At 42.7% G+C, this 13,858-nt stretch overlaps 1 protein-coding gene across 2 annotated transcripts; it reads right to left on the bottom strand.

The window, feature by feature from the left end:
* Positions 1–110: 110 nt before the first annotated feature.
* On the bottom strand, positions 111–13,208 carry orc5 (origin recognition complex, subunit 5). 2 transcript variants are annotated; one of them, XM_036149234.1, is made up of 15 exons: positions 13,092–13,208; positions 12,653–12,798; positions 12,412–12,504; positions 8,768–8,953; positions 7,684–7,758; positions 5,955–6,066; positions 5,263–5,393; positions 4,831–4,879; positions 3,350–3,440; positions 3,207–3,253; positions 2,965–3,077; positions 2,820–2,867; positions 2,628–2,738; positions 455–567; positions 111–365 (listed from the first exon to the last, which is right to left on the bottom strand). In XM_036149234.1, the coding sequence occupies exons 2-15, from the start codon at positions 12,764–12,766 to the stop codon at positions 320–322; spliced, it is 1,329 nt and encodes a 442-aa protein (XP_036005127.1). In that variant the 5' UTR covers positions 12,767–12,798; positions 13,092–13,208; the 3' UTR covers positions 111–319. The 2 variants fall into 2 exon arrangements, with proteins under 2 accessions (XP_036005127.1, XP_036005125.1); XM_036149232.1 differs by lacking the exon at positions 13,092–13,208 and having other exon boundaries at positions 12,653–13,085.
* Positions 13,209–13,858: the final 650 nt, after the last annotated feature.

Genomic DNA, 13,858 nt, shown 5'->3' with positions numbered 1-13,858 from the left:
GAAAACGTGACATTTAAAGCACAAGAAGTTCACATTTGAATGGTTCTTGTAAGTAAGGTAAAAACAACTACGTGGTGTTTAAAAATAATATAAATAAACGTTAAAGTCGAGACGGCAGCATGGTATTTATTTTGAACATCAGTTTAATTTGGTCACAAACACGACCAAAATAACAAGGTCACCAATTAGCCACAAGGTGGCAGCGACATATTTCTTTCCCTCCGCCTCTCAGCGAGTCCAACACTCGTCCTGCAGCGTGTTCCTGCAGAAATAAATCTGTCTTTATCTTACTGTCATCTCTCCTTCACGCACCGCAGCCTCAGAGGAAATCATACAGATACTTCACAATATCAAAGTTCACCGTCCTGGAAAATAAAGCACAGGAGGCTCAGTGAAGGTCAGTTCCCCTGAACCAATCAGTGTCAGCGGTGTAGTAACGGAGCAGCTGGCTCACCTGGATATGGCGGAGATGAAATCCAGGGAAACGGCACATTTGTACTTTGGCGTGTCGAGCTGGTCGTCGTGGCTGACCAGAGCCAGCAGCTGCAGAGTCACCAGAGAGGAGATCTACGCAGAGAAAAATGACAGATTCTCCAGTTTGAAGCAGAAACACAAATTCATTAAAAATCTCAAAACACCAAAAACAAGAATCCTTCATATTTTTAACAATCTGAACCCAAAGATTTGTATTGTGAAATTTCCAGAGTTAGAAGCCGTTCTAGGTATGTGAGACAGAGACACGGACGGCGAGATGGACGGATGGATAAATTAGGGCTGGGCGATAATCTATTTAATTGATTGATTTGAATTTGCTTTTTTTTTTATTAAAGATTTCATCTTTATTTTATTTCACCAACACATTCATTGGGGTTTCATGAAGAGAACAGCAGCGATGCTGAATATGTGTTTAGGAAAATAAATTGTCAAAATATTGTAAAGAGGAAACCTTTTTTTTAACCATAAGACAAAATGCTTTAATTTATTCATTTCCTTTTTTTAAGTTAGTTTGAAGTGACTCAAGTGAAGATTGTTCTCAGCTCATTGTGTAAAATTACCAGGTCAACTGCAGACAAAATGCTTGACATAAAAGCAAGTTTTTAAAACCATTTCTTTAATTTCTGAAACAAAAAGGAGGGAGGGAAAAATATATATGGATTAATCTGATTTAGTATAATAAAATCTGAGATTTTATTTTTAAGAAATGTCGCTCAGCCTTAGGATAAATGTTGGAAGGAAAGATGAAAAGGAGAGGAAGGATGTTAGACCAAAAGAGTTTGGATAAAAGAAAGAAAGGTGGATGGATGATTGAAAGAAAAGATGGTTGGATGGATGGATGGATGGTTGAAAGGAAAAAAGGTGGATGGATGGTTGAAAGGAAAGAAAGATGGATAGATGGTTGAAAGGAAAGAAAGATGGATGGATGGTTGAAAGGATAGAAAGGTGGATGGATGGTTGAAAGGAAAGAAAGATGGATAGATGGAAGGTTGAAAGGAAAGAAAGATGGATGGATGGTTGAAAGGATAGAAAGGTGGATGGATGGTTGAAAGGAAAGCCCGCTGGCTGGATGGCCGGTTGCCCGGCCGCCCGCTGGATGGCTGGCTGGCTGGTTGAAAGAAAAGCCCGCTGGCTGGATGGCTGGTTGCCCGGCCCGCCCGCTGGATGGCTGGCTGGTTGCCCGGCCCGAAAGATGGATGGTTGATGGATGGATGGATGGATGGATGAAAGGAAAAAAGGTGGATGGGTGGTTGAAAGGAAAGAAAGATGGACGGATGGTTGAAAGGAAAGAAAGATGGATGGATGGAAGGTTGAAAAGAAAGAAAGATGGATGGATGGAAGGCTGCCCCGCCCGCCCGCTGGATGGTTGCTGGCTGGATGGATGAAAGGCCCCCCGGTGGATGGGTGGTTGCCCGGAAAGCCCGATGGCTGGATGGCCGGTTGCCCCGCCCGAAAGCTGGATGGAAGATTGAAAAGAAAGCCCGCTGGCTGGCCGGTTTCCCCGCCCGGAAGATGGCTGGCTGGCCGGTTGCCCGGCCCGCCCGCTGGCTGGCTGGCCGGTTGCCCGGCCCGCCCGCTGGCTGCCTGGCCGGTTGCCCGGCCCCCCCGCTGGCTGGCTGGTTGCCCCGGCCCGCCCGCTGGCTGGCTGGTTGCCCGGCCCGCCCGCCCGCTGGCTGGTTGCCCGGCCGCCCGCCCGCTGGCTGGCTGGTTGCCCGGCCCGCCCGCTGGCTCGCTGGTTGCCCGGCCCGCCGCTGGCTGGCTGGCTGGTTGCCCGGCCCGCCGCTGGCTGGCTGGTTGCCCCGCCCGCCCGCCCGCTGGCTGGTTGCCAGGCACCGGCAGGCAGTTGGTCCAAATGATGGATGGAGTTTGGATAAAAGGTTGAAAGGAAAGAAAGAAGGAAGATGTGTTGAAGGAGGGACTGAAGGAAGCAGCCACTGATTGACTGAATGCACAAACAACCAGAAGGATGAATGTTGGACAAACGGACGTCTGGACGATGAAATTAAATCTTCTAACTCTCCAGGACTGATGAGCCGATCTGATCAAACTACGGCTCCATAACCTGCCGACCCAAACAGCAGACAGGGCGGGTAAAAACGTGACAGAACCACGTCCGCCTGCCGGGCTCCGACCTGGGAGAAGATGCTGGCGGTGGGAGCGACCCGGCTGTCCACCACGCTGTAAAAAATGGCCAGCAAGCGGTCCAGAGGGAAGGGCTTCGGTCCCAGAAGGTGGTTGCTGGTCTGAAAAACAGCAATCGCACCATCTTTACGTTAAATCCAGCTGTGAATTATTAAAAAAAGAAGTGAGGCGACGGTGATCACCTTTTCATTCTTCTTCAGGAAGTTAGTTTTTTTTATTTTACCGTGGTGCTGTGGGGGGGGAGAGAGAAGCAAAAACAACCCTTTATTCAAGCAGACAACAACAAAAACTTGCAGGTTAAAGCTTGCAGAGACCAAACGGCTCCACCTTTACAAAGAAGCGCTTGTCGGTGCGGGCCGGGTTGTAGGACGCCAGGTAGGCAGCAATCAGCAGGAACTTGGAGTAATAGGGGAGCTCAACATGAGTGTGAGCCGATAAACCTTTTAAAGGGAGGAGACGGAGCCCATCAGCCAGCAGCGTCACACTTTTATCTTTTATTTCACCTTTATTTATAGCTGTCTAGAGAATAAATAACACGGCTGAATAAAATGTTTCCTGTGTGTCGACACCTCTCAGGGCTCCGGCGTCGTGCTCCTCCATCTGCTCCCACTGAAGACTAGGAGACAAAAAAGGCGGGGAGGAGTGTTGGGATTTATTCAGGAAGGACAGCGGAGGTTATTTTGAGATAAAATAAATAAAATAAAGCTCAGACCTGGAAACCTCTCGAAGGTAAACCGTCTGCATGGCTTTTTTCAGATGAGGCTCGATGTTTTTCCACAGCTTGTGGGCGTCCGTCTCCTTCGCTGAACACAAAACAATAAAACTTGTTTTGGCTTGTTTTACAGGTTGCAATAAAGATTAAATAAAATTAAACAGGTACATCTCAAACAAATGTGTAAAAAGTTCCATATTTTTGAGGCAACATTCATAATTAAGTGGGGTTTTGTTTCTCTTCATAGAAGGTACACCTGGTCTGGCGTTCTGTTAGCTGTGACATCATCAGAGGAGGCAGATCATCCTCTATTACCATCTAACATAGAAAGTACTCCTGGGTCAATGTGAGCTTCTGTGCTTTCTGTGTCTCTGCTCTGTCTTCTCTAAGCCCCAGTGGGTGGAGGCAGATGAGCGTTCACACTGAGCCTGGTTCTGGTTCTGCTGGAGGTTCTCCTCCCTGTTAAAGGGGGAGTTTTCCTCTCCACTGTCGCTACATGCATGCTCAGTATGAGGGATTGCTGCAAAGCCATCAACAATGCAGACGACTGTCCACTGTGGCTCTACGCTCTTTCAGGAGGAGTGAATGCTGCTTGGAGAGACTTGATGCAACCTGCTGGGTTTCCTTAGAGAGGAAACTTTCTCACCAACCTGGAGGATCTGATTGAATTTGACTTTGTAAGGAACCTTGAGATGACACGTATCATGAATTGGCGCCATATAAATAAAATTGAATTGAACTGAACGATCTCTCACACAGAGTGAAATACTTCAAGGCTTATAATTTTGATAATAATGGCTTCCAGATGAATCTATGGTCTATCAGTCTGGGTCAGTGGGCGGCACCATCGTCGTGAAGACAGCTGACTTGACAGATGTCCAGACAAGGAAGGAAAGCCATATATGGTCGTTGCTGAAGAAGAGCGTATTCATAGAAGGTTGAGTAGAAGGAAAAAGTTTGGCTCCAACAACAGGGAGAGGGGCTGAGGAGAACCAGAACCAGACAGAACCAAATGCTCTTTCCACATAAAAGTAAGTTCTGCGTTTCATTTTTAAAACAGTGTCCCAGAGTCTGGAGGAAGAGGTTCCAGGGTGAAGTTTCCACAGTTAGTGATGGTTTGTGGTGCCATGTTTTCTGCTGGTTCTGGTCCACAGTGAAAAAAAAAAAAAAAAAAAAAGATCAGTCTACAAGCTCATTTTAGAGCACTTATTGCTTCCTTCTGCTGCCGAGCTTTATCCAGATGCCCATTTGGTACCAAAAACTGCTCCAATGACCAGGGTGGTACTGGGCTGGATGGGCCAGCACACTTCCTGACCAGAACCCCGTAGCTTTTTTTATTATCTGTAAGGCGTTATCTATAAAAAACTAATTCTAAATCTAAAGAAATATTTCTGTTGCGTGTAATGAATCTATACGAGTTACACTTCCTGAAATGAGGGACGAAAACACTGATATTTTCTGAGAAGCACCTCAAGCAATACCTTTCCCCGCTGCGACGGGTTCACAGAACTTTGAGAAGTTGAGGGCCGCCTGTTAGAAATGGAGAAGAAAAAGAGGAATTATTGACAAGTGAAACCGGTTTCACTGCAAAAACAGAACTAAAAATAAGTAAAATTTTCTTGAAATTAGTGTATTGGTCCTTGATTTGAGCAGATAAATAAGATTATCTGCCAATGGAAAGAGTAATTTTACCCCTAAAATAAGATAATTAGACATCCTGCACTTGAAATAAGTTGATGGAGATGAGTTATTCCTATTTTAAGTGCAAAAATCTTATTCCATTGGCAGATTATCTTATTTACCTGCTCAAATAAAGTACAAATACACTCATTTCAAGAAAATTTTAACTTATTTTTAGTTAAGTTTAGTCTGTTTTTGCAGTGTTTAAAAACCCAGAAAGGTGCGTTTCTGACCAGGTGCCGCAGCTCGCGGAGATCCCGGCAGACGGCGTAGAAGACCCCCAGCAGGATGTGGACGTAGGAGGAGTAAAACTCTGCTGAATACGAAGGATGCCTGTCCTTGGATAAAATCTGCTGCAGCTCGCCTACAACAGCAGATAAAACTAGACACGTCAGGTTCACGTCTTTGAAAGCAGAGCGGATCAACATTTTCTGTTTTTTTTTTTTCAAGTAAATTAAGACCTTTTCTTCACACCGTCTGCTTTTATTGCTAATTTTAGCCTAAACCTTGACTGGACTGCTTTCAGAGGTACATTTACAGCAACCGTCTCAAACTCCACGCCTCTGCTTCAGCTGCGTCTAAAAAGTTGCAGGACAAGTCTATGCAACATTTAATTTATTATAAAGCCGTGCAGCAGTATTGCCACCGCCGGAGAACCCAGAGGGAACCTGTTGGCCCACCAGCTGCTCCAGCTTCACATTTTTATACGGGATAAATTATCAACAATAACCCAATTTTCACCACATTTATGCACAACTGTGCTGGTTTGTAAGACAGTTTTATTTATAAAGTGACTAAATGTGAAAAGATTTCTTCCGTATGACTAAAAAAAATAAAAAATTAAATTAAATCTTCTAAGAGGGAAATGCAGAGAAACACTGAAATCATCACAATAACGTTGGGCAGCGAGAAGCGAGAGTAATACCTTTACTGTAGTCGGGGAAGTGGAGCAGAAGAGGCTCAAAGCAGCCGGTGTTGGGTCTGAACTTGTCCCAGACGATTTCGCTGAGCAGGATCACACTGACGTTGTCGTCCACCTGAAAATAAAACACACAGTTTCACAAATGAGCGTTTTTCGGTGAGGTGAAAGGGCGAATCCATGAAAATGAGATGAATTAAAGTTGATTGAGACAGACAGACGACTGGGTAGATTTTTAAACATCAAACCCTGACAAAGTTGGTAATCCTCCCTGTAACTTCTCAGGTTTTTAGTCCATTGTTTAACTTCTCAGTTCTAACGATGTTAGGTTTGTCTATAACAGTAATTCAGGCGATGGCGGCTTCAAACTTAAGACTGAAAGCAACAACAAAAAAAAGGTGTTCCACCAGAATATTGTGTTGTGAAAAACTGTTTTTCACAGTTAAACGTTACAAATAATCAACCATATTTCATCACTGGATAAAGAACCTGATTCAACACAAAAAGCAGTTTTTAAATCAGGATTACATACATTAAGGGGGAAAAAAAGCACAATCCTAACTAACCTGGCCCTCTCTTTAGCCTTTTTTCTTATGAATTAATCTTGTGTGCAAGGCTGGTGTCTAAGCCCACCTAATTCAAACCTGAAGTTATTTCTATGCCTTTACAGAAAGGTTTGAAAAGATAATTTATGATTATTTATTCAAATTAACTATTTACGTTTTGATTATTGTGTAATATTTTTATTATCCATTTATGGACTAAAAAAAACTAAAAACTTTTTTACTACAGAGGCAGCTGATGTATTGATATTAAAGGGCTGAACTTTTAATGTTTTGATCCCAAAACTTTTCAACAGCAAATTTATCCTTGTTATTTAAAAAAAAAAAAATTGAATAATTTGGTAATTAGCTTTTTTTTATTATTTAATTCTAGTCCTCATAAAATAAGCTTAATTATGGGGGGAAATCAATTTTTTGTCAATTACTCGGTTAATCGTCAGAATAATTGATCACTAGAATAATAATTTATGAGAGCCCTAAAACACATTATTTATACTTACAAACCACATTTAGGGAAAGCACAGTGGGCCAAAACTCCTTCACTGGGTGAATATTAACAAATATGAAATTTAGAGACAATCTAATTTCATTCCAGGAAAAATTGGATATTTTAGTCTGAATTTGACTTCCTCATAAAATCAACCCACCCCTGAGGAGGCAGGGTTGGGTTTTTACCAAAATTATAAGCTTTCATAATTCAAACTGGCTACAACATTAGCACCTATTGAGTTATTTTGGAGAAGTGCCTAAGTAAATTGTCGGATCGATGCCTCAACTCAATGAGGAGTCCCAGAAATAAATAACAAGGAACCTTGAGCGAGATCTCACACCAACAGGATGAAGACCTTTTTATCCTTTCTAAGGTTACATCTACTAAAGTTTTCTACTTACTACATCTGGTATTAAGTGGAAATGTTTCTGAACTTGTTGAGAAGAAAGTGAAAATAGGATCGCGACCATAAATCTACGTCTGAATTATCACTTTAAACTCCCGCGTAGCAACACTGAAGCAGAGCGACCACAGAGAAGGCAGATTATCGGCTTTTACAAGAGAAAATATGGCTGGAGCGTTTAATTAAAACGCAGCGAGAGGATGCCATCCTTCTCTCCTAACAGCTTTATGGAAGAACTCGTGCCTTTCAGCTCAAGGACGAATAAAGAAAAATGCTCACCAGCTCCTGAAGACGGAGGAGAGCGGGGAGAAGATTGGCATCGGCGTCTCTCAGAAGTTCAGCTTTCTCCAAGATCTGGATTAAAAAAAAAACATGCAAGGTCTCTTCCTGCAATCAGGTATTTTATGTAGATGACAACTTCTGCTCAAGCTAGGAGAAAGAAAAAATACTTTTGCGTTACCTCGCAAAAAAAATTGCGTTTCCTCGCAAAAGTTTTTGCGTTCCCTCGAGGTACGGCTGATTTATTTGTTGTGGTTGACATTCACACGTAATAATAAACCGTGAGAGCCGATGTGAGTTTTGAAACTGCAAAGGTTTCTCTTAAATCTACACAGCACAGCGCACAGACCAGTGTGATGCATTCGCGAGCGTCAGAAAGCTATGGTGCATTCAGGAGCATGGGACATTAGATTTTTCAGAATAAAAAGCTAGCAGATGTGCATAATCAAAAAAAAATAACAGAAATACAATTATAGCGCATTCAGTATTTTAAGAAAGCCCACGCTGTTTCTGGATAGACACGTTATTGTATTAGTTAAGTTCTGTTCCATTTTAAGCCTCCTTCCTTGCAAATTTGAAATGTCCTATGCTCCTGAATGCACCATAGCTTTCTGACGCTAGCGAATGCATCACACTGGTCTGTGCGCTGTGCTGTGTAGATTTAAGAGAAACCGTTGCAGTTTCAAAACTTACGTCGGGTCTCACGGTTTATTGTTTGCAAATTAATCTGCCTAATAACCATTTTTTCCCCCACAAGAGGTATATTAAAACGTTTTGGTATCATTATTTTAAGAACAAGTGTGTTGGTCAAATTTGAATCCTCGCCGATATTCAGCTGTACAGAGCGAGGAGCGCTCCCGCGACAGGGGATGCATATCTCGGCAGGGATGTACTTTTCGGAAACATGCACTTTGCGAGGAAACATAAATAAACAAAAATAAAAGAAATTCCCCATGTCCCCTATGGGGCTCCGTACAATAACATTCAAACAGTAAGTGGAAGGGAGACGGAATACTAAAAATATGTCACACATTTAGACATTTAAGGTGGCAAATGAAGAGAGTGTAAACCAAACAGGGCTCACGATGTATCGCGTCTGCTCGGCAGGACTCTGCTCGGCCTGCTGTCTGTAGATGCGAACAAAGTCTGAGAGGGAGGGACTGCGGGGGAGCAGCGAGGCGGCGTCGCAGCCGAAGAACGCCAGCAGCACTTGTTCAAACAGCAGCGCGGCGGAGATGCATTCGACACAGCTGACCGTGGCGTGAGGAAGCTGCCAATGGAAAGGGGCGAGGAAAGACAAATCAGTTCATAGATTCTCAAAAATATTTTCCTTTTAGCTGACGGGATTTTAAAGAACTGAGTATGAGATTTCCGCTAAAAATTTAGTCTAAATAAAACCAGCAATAGAGCTGCAGCTATTAGCCGACTAAGAAACTGATAAAGACTAAAACTAAGACGTTTTCAAACTTATTAAAATGTACAACAAACGAAATATTCTGAAACTGAAATTAATAATCACCTTCAGCTATTTTCCTGTAGCATCTACTGCCTTTATACATTTGCATTTAATAATGAGATGCACCGGCTTTAAAGAACTGAAAGAGATTTTTTTTTTACTTACTTGTGGGTTTTGACCACAATATCCTTGTTTGAACTAGACAAACCACTTTAAACTAATTTAAGCCGTAGTTCAGTTTGCATTTGTACATAATGAGTCCACCACTCGTAATAAGGTAACATATGGTGTACAACGGAGTTCTGGACTTGGACCCATTTTGTTCACCATTATCTGCTTCAACTGAAAAATATTAGAAAACATGACAGCGTCACCATTATGCTGATGATACTCAGCTCTATTTATGAATAAACTCTTAGTTAAGAAATCCACTTCTAGGACTAGAAACCAGTGTTGGGATTATTAGAGGAACTTCTTTGCATTGGTTTAATCAGTTATCGGATTTATTTACATATGTAAATAATAACAACTCTTCCTATAATAAAACCATGTTCAGTGTTTGGTTCTGGAGTTATACCCATTCATTCACTCCATGTTTTCCCTGAGAAATACTAGTAAAGACTAGTTTCACCATTATGCCGATGGCTCCATTTATTTTTAAATTCTGAGAAATAAATCCACATTGAAGCTGATCATACCTAACTCTATTTATCTTTACATCCTAAAGAAATAAATCAACTACCAAAATTCTCTCTCTTTCTAAATACAAAAGTCCTGGATGTCCTTCATTTGTTACAACCTAACCCAATATAAATGCATATAATTTCAAACCTAAAAACTCAAAAGACTAGTATACTCTTCTTCTTAAACTGGATGGCATGCTATAGATGGAAACCGTAGTGCTAATAGGGTGTTTTCAGCTGACGTCACGCTCACGTGACTACTCAGCGCGTCCGCCATATTGGGTGGCAGTCGTTTCGCACCGTTGACCTGCGTTGTATGACGCCTTAGGCAGTATTGGAAGTGAAACAATGGGGAAAACGTGTTTAATGGTTGGTTGCACGGCCCGTGGAGGTAGAGATCAACGCTCTTTCTATCGCCTACCAGCCGTAATAGTGAATCAGTGTGAAAAAACAAAACAGCTGTCTGAACAACGCCGTCACCTATGGCTGACACGGATATCCAGGTCCGATTTGGACGGTGTTAAGCTGGAATACGCCAGAGTCTGCGGTGCTCACTTTGTCACAGGTAATTAACTGTTAAGTATTTAAAACATATAAGAAGAATATATTAATAATAGGGCTTGGGCGTTATGACTTATTACTTTCCGCGGCGGTCATGTTGACTGCCTCCGCCGCCTCTACTGCCTATTACTACCGCATACTGTACTCCCTCTCTCAGCCGTGTTTTAATTTGATTAATTTCACCTTAACTTGATTTCAACCATGGTAAACCGTTGCTGTATTGTGGGCTGTAACAGCGCAACACATGATCGCCATGGGAAAAACATAGAAACAGATTAATTTTCCACCGCTTTCCTGCCTGGAGGCGCAACCACGGAGAACAACTGTTAGCGATAACAAAGAGTCGTCGGCTCGCTTGGATCGCGGCTGTAAGTCGACCGAACATAACTTTCCACAGTATCCCGATGTCAATGAGAGTGTGTTCTAAACGTTTGAAACACATAGCAGCTAGTTAAAAGTACATTACATGCGTGAGTGGTTGTTAGCACTAACGGTTAGCATGAGCCAGAGCCCGGCTCAGCGCAGCTTACCTTTGAACGAGTTACAGAGATAAAGAGATCGTCGGCTCGCTTGGATCGCGGCTGTAAGACCGAACATAACTTTCCACAGTATCCCGATGTCAATGAGAGTGTGTTCTAAACGTTTGAAACACATAGCAGCAAGTTAAAAGTACATTACATGCGCGAGTGGTTGTTAGCGCTAACGGTTAGCATGAGCCAGAGCCCGGCTGAGCGCAGCTTACCTTTGAACGAGTTACAGAGATAAAGAGATCGTCGGCTCGCTTGGATCGCGGTTGTAAGTCGACCGATCATAACTTTCCACAGTATCCCGATGTCAATGAGAGTGTGTTCTAAACGTTTGAAACACATAGCAGCTAGTTAAAAGTACATTACATGCGCGAGTGGTTGTTAGCGCTAACGGTTAGCATGTGCTAACCCGTCTGAGCGCAGCTTACCTTTGAACGAGTTGCTGTGTTCCCACTGTTTGCTGGCTTTATGATCTGCAGCTCCTACCGGCGCCAATACGGTAAATACAACTTAATTTTGCACTGGTCATTGTTCTGCTTAAATAATTAAAGCCGCGAGCGGCGTCGATCGGCCCAGAGCCCGTCCGCCCTGCAGCGGGCGGTGCGCCGGCCGCCAGCCACCGCAGCAGCATGCCACACATTTGCGTCGGATTGTTTACATTTTTACCATCTTATTAAAACTCACCCGTCCACGTATGATGGCGATTTCCTTGATGTACATAACCAGATGTGAACTGGTTGTGAGCCTCTAGATCCTTGTAAGCTCTCATTTCCTCAAGAGTGTGCAGAGGGTTTTCACCGAACACCAGGTAATGCATCTGGATTACGGCTAAACAAGGCACCGTGGAGGGCATAGGGGTCCATATGGTCGATCACGGAACATTTCCTCAGATATACGTCCTTATCTGGTCGCTCTAGCGTGCTGGCGTACTTATCCATTCGCGATACGATAATACGTGTAAGACAACTAGAGATAAGGAAGTGTGCCACCCAATATGGCGGACCGGAAGTTGGCCAGTGACGTCAGTGAAAACACCCTATTTGGACCAGAAGTTGATGAGAAAAGTCTAAGGGGAGTTTTCAATCCCTTATATTTCTTTATTAAGTGTATTTGGTGATTTTTTTGTCTTGTAAAACACTTAAATTTCTAAATTCCTGAACGGCGATGTATAAATAAATCTGACTCAAGTCCTTCCCGATGTTTTCTATTTTGTCTGATTTATTTTCTGAGGAACTCACTCCTAAGCTTTGCTTTAATTGGGGGGGGGGGAAATACATTTACTGTAACAGAAAATGGTGCAGCAGGCTCCTCGTTTTACTATATTTTATAAAAGCTCAAAAAGGGCTTTAAAAAACAGTTGTGTAGGTGCTTACAAATAAAATAACTTGAATTTTTCAGTTTTTCAACAGGTCAGAGCTGATCATGGCAAAACTTTCAGTGTGTCAAACATTTATCCCTTGATTGTGTTTGACTGTTTAATTATTAAAAATGTTTCCCTCACCTCCAGTTCCTTCATTAAAGTGTTCACCACATGACTTTTTCCTGAAGCTCGATGGCCGTAGATGAAGAGCGAAGGGTAGCAGTACTGCTGGGGCTGAAGAAACACAATTACAAATCCCTTTAAACTCACTTGATGAAGACTGAGGTTCTACCATTACGTGAGTTATTAATTAGATCAATTAATAATGCTGGAAACAGTTTAGCTTCTCATATAAGGTGAAACACCTCAAAACCCGTCATACCTGCCCCATGAGCGACAGCAGCGCCCCAGCCTGGACCTCTCTGCAGGGCAGCTGCTCCGACACTCTCCGCAGCTTCTCCTCGTCGTACCCTGGGTGCTCCAGCCGCCCAGCCATCCTGCTCCGTTCCCTCCCGGACACAAACGGAGCTGGAGACGCAATAACCCAGCGAGAACCACGGGTTAGCTTAGCTTAGCTACAGAAACGTCTGTTCGGATTGTAACGGCTCCCTAACCCCTCCAGCAGAGAGGAGGCGACGTGTTCACTTAAAGACGTGAATCAAACGAGCGTTAACAGCGGAAAACATTAGCTATAAATGAGGCGAACATGCGTAGAAACTTCAGTAAAAAATAAAATAAAGTAATGCGCAAACGGAAAAGGTGCTAAAGCCGCAGTTAAAGTGGAAATCAAACAAGAAACTGGGATGAAAAACAAGGCTCACCTAAAATTCCCGCGCGCTGTAGTATGCGTCACACGCCGTCATTCCTTTGGCAAACCAATCACGTACACGAGTGGTTTTCTGGGTAATGGAGTTTACCAATCGAATCTCGCTGCTTGACGCCCACAAGGCTAGACCCCGCATATGCTGCCGAGACGCAGGAATTGAAGCCGCCATCTTGAAGTGGTCACCTCTCCTACTTGGCAATAGCAAAACAATAGAAGATGTCTTCGTATTATTATATATTCTTGTTCAGATTGACGGACTGTTGACGTCAGGGCTCGGGGGATGACCTTTTACAGGTTATATACATATTATTATGTACTGTGAAAGGAATAAAAATACTATAACATTACTATACTCAGCAGCGAAATGCCAGCAAAGATGAGCCTGGCTATGAAGGCTAACTGAGATTTTGTTGTTTATATAAAGTTTCAGTTAAACCCTAACACTTTTAGATTAACTGATAAAACTGTTGAAGTAAAACAAATATTGTTGTTATAACATTCACTATCTGAATAGTTTTTTTTCGCCCTATCAAAGTCACAATACCGCTGATGCCTCACATGCAGCCACTAAAACATTAATAGTAATAGAGACAGTAAAACATACAGGAATTGTTTTTAAAGCTTATAATTTCAGAACCTTTCATGCATTATCAACAGAGATTGCATCATAATAGAGCTGTTGTTCAAGTAAGGTTGTAAGAGATTCAAAACTGAGAAATGAAGTTCAAAACAAGTCCTGGACTCCCTTGAAATCAATTATGG

Source organism: Fundulus heteroclitus, chromosome 17, assembly GCF_011125445.2.
Source record: "Fundulus heteroclitus isolate FHET01 chromosome 17, MU-UCD_Fhet_4.1, whole genome shotgun sequence".
NCBI classification, from domain to species: domain Eukaryota; kingdom Metazoa; phylum Chordata; class Actinopteri; order Cyprinodontiformes; family Fundulidae; genus Fundulus; species Fundulus heteroclitus.
This window is presented reverse-complemented; position numbering and strand designations above follow the sequence as displayed.

Bases quoted from the DNA above. Each gene is read 5' to 3' on its own strand.
- orc5 (XM_036149234.1), bottom strand. From the start codon at position 12,766: ATGGCTGGGCGGCTGGAGCACCCAGGGTACGACGAGGAGAAGCTGCGG. The intron at 8,954-12,411 runs GTGAGGGAAACA...TTCCATTGGCAG, and splicing joins CTTTAATGAAGGAACTGGAG to CTTCCTCACGCCACGGTCAG. The intron at 5,394-5,954 runs GTATTACTCTCG...CTGCTGTTGTAG, and splicing joins CTTCCCCGACTACAGTAAAG to GCGAGCTGCAGCAGATTTTA.